Below are 8,040 nucleotides of genomic sequence, written 5' to 3'. Positions count from 1 at the left end.
GTGGAAAAAAATTATTGAGGGTATACAATTGGCAAATGTTTGCGAACTTTGCCCGTTCAATTATTGAGTGGTGATAATAACGATCTGGGTTGGAATTCCGTTAGCATTGTAGCTATTCTTATATGAGTAATGAAGTTTCCGTAAAAGCAATTGGAAATGAATAGATGGATAATCAAATTAGCTTCCTAACACGTAAGACTTGATCATCCTTGATGCTCAACTCTGCCCTACGTGTTGCCTTTAGCACAAAGAGGACAAAAAAAATGTGAGAAAGGCCTTCGAAAGATACTTGTATATGTCTTTTCGGAGTTTCTCTACTTGTGGCCTTCGAAAGTTGATCAAAAGTATGCCATCTTTTCCCTCTGATGATGACTTGGAGTGGAATACTTGTGGACTTCCTATATGTATTGTCTGGATTTGCTTTACAGTCTTAATAACATGGCATATCTTTCAGTTTTTTATTTCCGGAAAGGCGAAAAAATAAATGACTCTGTTAGTAAGGTAGCTTAACTGCCAGTGTCAGTAGAAATCGTATTCATGACCTCGATACAGATTACAGAAGCAATTCTGCTGTCCTTGAGACAATCTTTGCATAAAAATTTCGGTGTATGTCAATACACAAAAGGTACAGATTAGATGTCAATTTTTTGTGTGATTAGATGTATTCTTTACGCAGTTTATGGACTATTTTTTAGGGTACTTGTGACAAATCGATTGGTAGACCGACCACCTTCAAACTTTGATTTCTCGGCGTTATAATTAAGCTTTTCTTAACATCATATTACAGAGTTGTGGTGCATAGAATGATGAACATGTTACTACAGAGTTGCATAAACACTCTATCTGTTTGGTTTTCGTTTTCACTGTCATGGCATGGTTGATTTGTAATAATACATTCTATGATGTTGGCGAGAAGCTATTGTTTTAGGGACGTGCTAAATCCCGCACATCTTTTTACTCAATCCTACACACTTTTCCCCCTTATTCCAAATGTACCCTTCTCATTTCTCACCCTACCAAAGTAAAAACAAAAGAGAGAAGCTCAGAGAAATTAAAACCCCTAAAAATCAATACACAGGCACCTTCCCACCACTCTCCCTGTTCCGCCATCCTCCCCCACCACTCTCCCAGCGCCGGCGACCACCCCACCACAGACCCATTCACGTGATGGCGATCTCCCCTCCACATACCCTTCGCCGCGCCGACTCGTATGCCTGTAAACCCTACCCAAAACCCCAAACCCCGACAAACCTTCGATCCCGCACCACCCTCCCATGCCGTCGACCACCTGTCCCCACCCGTTTCCACGGGCCTACCATCCCTCCCCACCACCGTACTCGCACCGACCACCACTACAAACCCCCGTACCCGCGTCGATTACCCTCCCCGAAGCCAACTACCCAACCCCCGCCTACAACCTACAACCACCGTCTCACTCTTCGACACGCGCCTGACACTAGCACTCGCCACCGCCTCCTCCGACCACCCTTCTCCGGTCTGACGTCCTCACAACCACCCGTTCAACAAACAAACTCAATCCAAAACTTAATTGTTAAAAAAACTCTTTAATTAAAAAAACATCCAGTAAATCGATTAAAAGATGGGTCTTACGACGAATTTACATCCGATATATACGAATTACATACACAATTATCGAACATGACGAACAATTAAGAGATTGGTTAGAGGGTTAGAGAGAGAAATCTTTTTAGTTCTTGTTTTTTTTGAGAAGGGCAATTATGGAATATTAAGATAATATGTGCAGGATTTAGTAAACTAGCGTGCGAGATTTAGCAATTGCGTTGTTTTATAGCGCGAAAGTAGTAATCGAACAAACACGATATTGATTGCAATTTTGTTGCGATCAATATTGTACTCAGAAACAAGAATTTGCGCGAAGTACGGATTTGTTCTCTAGTGATGTTAAGTTTTTATACAGTCTCCAGTTTTTAACCCTCATTATGTCAGCAAGCTTTCAATATCATTGATAATCCAGAGCGAGAGTATTCAACACATTAAAGAGTCTTCTTATGCTATAAGACGGTCTTATTCGATAATTTATGATTGTTTTAATTTAGGGTTTTTTATCAAACACCACCTTTAATATAGGGCATTTTGTAAAACATCACCTTCAAAAAAATTTCTGGTTTTTACCACCTTTTAAATTTTGTTTTTGTTAAACAGTACCAAATGGCCGGAGATTGACTAAAATTAAAATAATTTCGGCATTGACTTCATATTCGACTACCTCCTCACTCCGTCACTTTCCTTCCTCACCATTATCACCCTCCTTCCTCGACACTCCTTCACCCTCCTTCCTTTGTCTTCACTTTTTTCTCTTTTCTTATGAGTTTGTGTTGGTATCTAATGTTTCTTTTTCCCCGCCCTAATTATCTTTACCAATTTCTTAATTCAATACTAAAAGTTTAAATTATTCATCTTATCTTATAATTCACTAGTCCACTTCTTACATGTAAGGTTTAATCTATCAAAAGCTAAAGAAGCAAGAGTGAAGCGGGTTATATCTCTTCAATATCTGCTAAATGGAGGGAAAATTTGGAGAGAAATGAAAAGAATAAAACAAGTCAATGTCGGAGTTTTTTATTCCTGCCCAGATTCTGACCATTTGATACTGCTAAACATTTTTTTTTTAAAGGTGACAAAGAATCAAAAAAATTTTTAAATGTGGTGTTTCGCAAAACACATTTTTATAAGGTGTTGTTTGACAAAGAAACCTTCAATGTATACTCACATTTGTGCAACATAATCCATCATGGTTGGTAGTTGAATGTTTGGCGCGGCTTGACTTAACTAGTTAAGTTAACTCGTTAAGTTATCAAGCCGCGCCCGAGCTTAGACCGAACCAAGCTCAAACTGCTCGTAAACTGTTTCGTCTCATTATCATCCCTACTATCACCACCATGTGATATCGTAGTAATAACTGGATCCATTTTAAAAACGATACGGATATCTCCGTCTTAAGCTAGACCTATTGCTTATACAATCACTGTGCAAATACTGTACAATACGAAGAATGACCATAGGCCATAACCCATAGGATGACAGCAGAAGCTAAGAAATCTCCATTTGGCTCTACTCCTTGGCCGACATGTGTGAATTGATAGCATCATGAAAACGAAAATTATTTGCAAAAAAATCTCAAACAATTGTAGATGAAATTAATTTAGCAGTCAATCTCAAGTTTGTTAATAAGTGTGATTTTATATTCACTTATTGAATTAAACTAACTTATCACATTTTTACATGTACTTATTTGTTTAAGACTAAACCGTGTTTTGTCATACCATTTCTTAGGATCTTTAGTAATCCCTGTCTACCTCAATATTTCATGAGATCCCCAAACTTTGGAACATGTTTAAGCTATAATAGTACATGTGTAAACTTTCAAACAAATCATGTTTTCCACAAAAAAAATTGTTTATTTTTATGCATATATTTTGATTATTACATGTGTGGTAGGGTAATTGGCTACTCGGATCAATTTTAGACCTGTAGTTCAAGGACAGTTTAGATATCAGACTTACGTTAAAGGGATTTGCTCACTTGTATTTCATGTATGACCATTAATCGATAACCAATCCAATATTCGATAGCTATAATCATTTCAGTACTAAAACCCGTCTTTGTGAGATTCCATTTAATCCGAGAATTACAAGTGTATAATCAGCAAAAGAATTTTAAAATCATTATATACATAAATAGTAGCTTGTATTTAGTATATGTACTTTCCATTTCTGTACAACACTCGATCAACACCAAAAGTCGTGTCAAAAATATTTACATAAAAACTTCATCTAAGAAGAACTTTCCTTTGGCACTCAAGTCACTCTAGATTTAGTAGGGGAACGGAAAAAAAACATATAAATCAAACCGAAATCCATCACTAGACATATGATATGACGATAAAACAATAGGGATAATTCTTTTAGGCACGCCTACACCGCACGTCCACAGTAAGAGGATGAGCCATCTCACATGATAACTTTAAAATTTCCGATAAATCCACCATACCATCACTTGCTCCGTGGGCCATCCATTCAAACTCATGCAACAAATGGGCGAGCCAAAAGGTAACCGTAGCCATCCCAAGAGCTTTCCCGGGGCATGCTCGCCTACCTGACCCAAACGGAGCGAGCCTCAAATCAGAACCAAGAACCGAAAAGTCAACCTCAGAACCCAACACCAAGAACCGACTCGGGTCAAATTTCTCGGGTTCGGGCCAGACTTCCGGGTCTCGGGCTATAGCAAACATGTCCACCATGGCAGTGGTCCCGGCTGGCACGTGATACCCATCAACAGTAGTGTCTTCAATAGCTAAGCGGGCCCACGAAAGAAGTGGGCCCGGAGGATGTAATCTAAGGACTTCTTTAATCACAGCCGTTAAATATACCAATGATGTGACGTCAGATTCATTAACCGCACGTGACCTTCCAATGACCTTGTCTAATTCTTGGTGGACCTTGGATTGCACTTCAGGGTGAAGGACCACCCTAGCTAGGACCCACTCGATTAAAACCGCCACCGTGTCGGTTCCTCTGAATATCATTTCCTGTATATTATTAAAATAACATCGAGTCTTAGTCATGATATAACTTTCAGTCGACGACTCGACGTGTATATTAATGTATATAAGACGATTTTACATAAATACTGTTGTAAAGTATCATTATTAGTTATTACTATTGGTACTATTCTATTTATGATTTACGACTATTATGCACTAATACGATCTTAGAAATAATTTAGCTTTTCTATTAAGATCCACTTGATTAAAATCACCACCTTATCGGTTCCTCTTAATACCGAGTCTTAGTCGTGATACAATTTGAGTCAGCACATATATAAGACGGTTTTACATAAATGTTATAAATTTTCATTATTATTATTCCATTTATAATTTACTGCTATTACTGTATGTACTAACAGATCTTAAAATGAATTTTGTTTTTCGTATATCCACTTTAATAAAGTGAATTACAAAAGTAATAACTTAATAAGATTTGATGAATATTTTTTTTTTTTGGTATTATGCAGAAGCGTGAATGTCTCGTGTTATAACATTTGGGTATATCTTATTGCGGTTATAAATCAATATCAAACAATATAAATTTAGGATTAGGTATTATGCAGAAGCGTGAATGTCTCGTGTTATAACATTTGGGTATATCTTATTGCGGTTATAAATCAATATCAAACAATATAAATTTAGGATTATAATGGTTCAACTTTATTCAAAGTGAGAAAAGATCAAAGATCTTAGAGAATCAAATTGATTTGATAGGACATTTTCAATCCAAAATTATATTGGATGCATCTAATACCCTCCGGCCATATTGAAAGTGATCCATATTAAATTGTCCCTTAATTGCATTTATTTACTCTCCCTCATTTATTTTTTGGCAGAGAACCAATTATTTGATGAAAAATGAACCAAATTAAATATGGAGAATCAAATTATTTATCAATTTTTTTTTTCTTAAAATAGAAAGATAAAGAATTAACTGAGATATAATATAAAATAGATAAATAAATGGTCGGGACGGATGGACCGAGGAAGTACAACATGTGGAACCTAGAAATGCCCTTTTTGTTAAAATGATAATCCTTTTCCTTGCCATTATTCTGTTTCTATTATTCACTCTAGTGACACGCACTTAATTCTTTCGTCAACTCCCTTTCAAAATTTTACACCACAAAAATATAATTTAGTTAAAATACAAAATTACCGTTACGATTTCGTATAGTATAACCGTCAATTTAATTACTCTATAAGTAGGTAATAAATCGCAATTAAATTAAATAAGCATTATTTTTTTCTTAGTGATGATTAATTGAGATGTTTACGTGCATTAAATTTATGCGTTACATGCAATGGATTATTAATTGTATTAATTGTGATGATGTTACGATTGATTTAATCATCAAACTAATCCAATTAACAATTAATGCACTAATGTTACGGGATCGCAACGTGACGTTTTACCATGCATGCATCTATTCGTCTAATTGTATTTTCGATTAAAGTCGTCTTACACAAAAATATCGATATAAGACAGTCTGTCAAAGTAAGTAAATAAGAAAAACTTACCCATAAGACGGCGATCATATCCGAATCAAGAAGCTTATCCGACCCTTGAAGCGACAACAAAACATCGACAAAATCCCGACTTGCATGAACCGGATCAGCCCGGTGCTCTTTAATAATACGGCCAACAAACCGGTTCACTTTAGGAACAAGTTGAGAACACCTGAACCGGATTTTTTGAAGGTCAAAGTCAGAGAGCCAAGAAAGATGGTCACCCCAATTAAGCATACCAAGCAAGTCATAACCTTCAGAAACCATTTCTTTTAGCTCCATAATTTCACTATCCGGTTCACCAATTAAACCGTAATTTTTCCCGAAAACCGAACCCATCATGTTACTAAGGCTAGCAAGCCTTAGTACTTCCCTAACCTGAAACCCACCCGATTTCGCCCCAAACACAGCGGACATCTCTGAAGCGATGTCAAACCGTTGTGTTTCGGAGGCTTTAATTTGTTTAGGACTAAATAAATGGGTCGAGGCGACACGTCTTAGGGTCCTCCAGTACACGCCATAGGGAGCAAACCCTATGGCGCGACTAAACAAAAGACTATACGCGGACTCCTTAATAGGACGGTCCGCAAAGTTTGAACTATGGAGTATCTCTTTTGCAACCTCATGATTGCACGTGACAATCACACGTGTCTCACCAAGGCTAAACGCCATGAGACGTTTAGCCTTGTGTGATATAGCCTCACTCGCAATTTTGCGATGAGCTAGGCCCATCATAAGGTTCATGCTACCTATAATGGGCCAGCCTCTAGGGCCAGGAATTGTTTTCCTAGCCCAACCAGATATATGAGTGAACCGGTATTTGCCCCATGCTGGTCCCCCAGAGTGGGACCAGTGAAGTATGGCCATGCCTAGCCATATTATGGCTAGGACTAAAAAGGTGCATCCCACGTTAAAAGTTGAGATTTTGTCGCATTTTGAGAACAGGGCAAGGACCCAAATTTTGTCTATGTTTGTACTCATTTTTTTCTTTGAAAAGTTTAATTTGTAGGGTTTTTTTTCTTGTAATTACTTTTTTTCTGTGGAGAGAAAATAGAAGGCCAAAAGTGTTGGTATGAAGCTTTGGTTACACTTAGGTGGGCTTGTAAAGTGAAGAAGGGGAGGGTGTGTTTATATAGGAACAAGACCAAGGCAAATGAAATGAAAGCAACGGAAAAAGAATCATTTACAATGGAATCTCTAAGGAATAAGATTTTAGGAGCACGAATTGATATATAGAATATTATAATTACTATAATTAAGGGAGTAATAATTTATTATAATTAATACTTGTCTTATAGTCTACTTATGTAATTTCATTTGAAACCGTCTTAAACTCTAAGACGATAACTATTCGTGCTATTTGGTTTATTTAATGATTCTAGCCGCTACAAGGAAAATGACTATATTATTTACATTTTTGAAGTTATGTTTTACTTTGTGTCGGTATATAGGTAGAAATTTTTTGGTGGAAATTAGGGTGTTCACTGTCGATAATAGTGGGTAATCATCTCGCATGGAGCTCTCACGAAGAGGTAAAGTTTTTGCCAAAAAAGTTTGATTCATTTCCATGGTAGAGATTGAACCTCAAACACATGGTTAATTATTAAGTGAAGAAATAAACAACCACCACAACAAATCCATTTAATCATACTCCGTATCCGGTAGAAAAAAGAATATATACGGAGTATATCACTAATTCATCAATTAGTCTTGCTGAAGACGGATCGGAGTAAGTGACGGGTAATGCCACTCACAAAACGGATATGGGGGACAAGGTGGGGGCACCCCCATGTGCTTCCCTCTCTCCTCTATTTGGGTCATTTGTGAGAGAAAATGGTATCCGTCACTCCAAAGTGACGGATACGTGCCGTCTTCAATGAGATTTTGTGCTAATTCATTATGCATCCGTTTTATTATTTTTTGGATAGAAAGGACATATATTA

General features: G+C 37.0%; 1 protein-coding gene across 1 annotated transcript; it reads right to left on the bottom strand.

Moving 5' to 3' along the window:
* Positions 1 to 3,686: 3,686 nt before the first annotated feature.
* Positions 3,687 to 7,299, bottom strand: LOC141604943 (cytochrome P450 78A9-like). The gene is made up of 2 exons (XM_074423536.1): positions 6,110 to 7,299; positions 3,687 to 4,570 (listed from the first exon to the last, which is right to left on the bottom strand). Exons 1-2 carry the CDS (start codon positions 7,076 to 7,078, stop codon positions 3,947 to 3,949), a joined length of 1,593 nt encoding a protein of 530 aa, XP_074279637.1. The 5' UTR covers positions 7,079 to 7,299; the 3' UTR covers positions 3,687 to 3,946.
* Between the last annotated feature and the right edge of the window lie 741 nt (positions 7,300 to 8,040).

The sequence above is a fragment of the Silene latifolia genome, chromosome 10 (genome assembly GCF_048544455.1).
Source record: "Silene latifolia isolate original U9 population chromosome 10, ASM4854445v1, whole genome shotgun sequence".
In the NCBI taxonomy this organism is placed as follows: Eukaryota; Viridiplantae; Streptophyta; class Magnoliopsida; order Caryophyllales; family Caryophyllaceae; genus Silene; species Silene latifolia.
This window is presented reverse-complemented; position numbering and strand designations above follow the sequence as displayed.

Coding starts and splice junctions, on each gene's coding strand:
- LOC141604943 (XM_074423536.1), bottom strand. CDS start 7,078: ATGAGTACAAACATAGACAAAATTTGGGTCCTTGCCCTGTTCTCAAAA. Junction 4,571..6,109: donor ATATGATCGCCGTCTTATGG/GTAAGTTTTTCT, acceptor AATAATATACAG/GAAATGATATTCAGAGGAAC.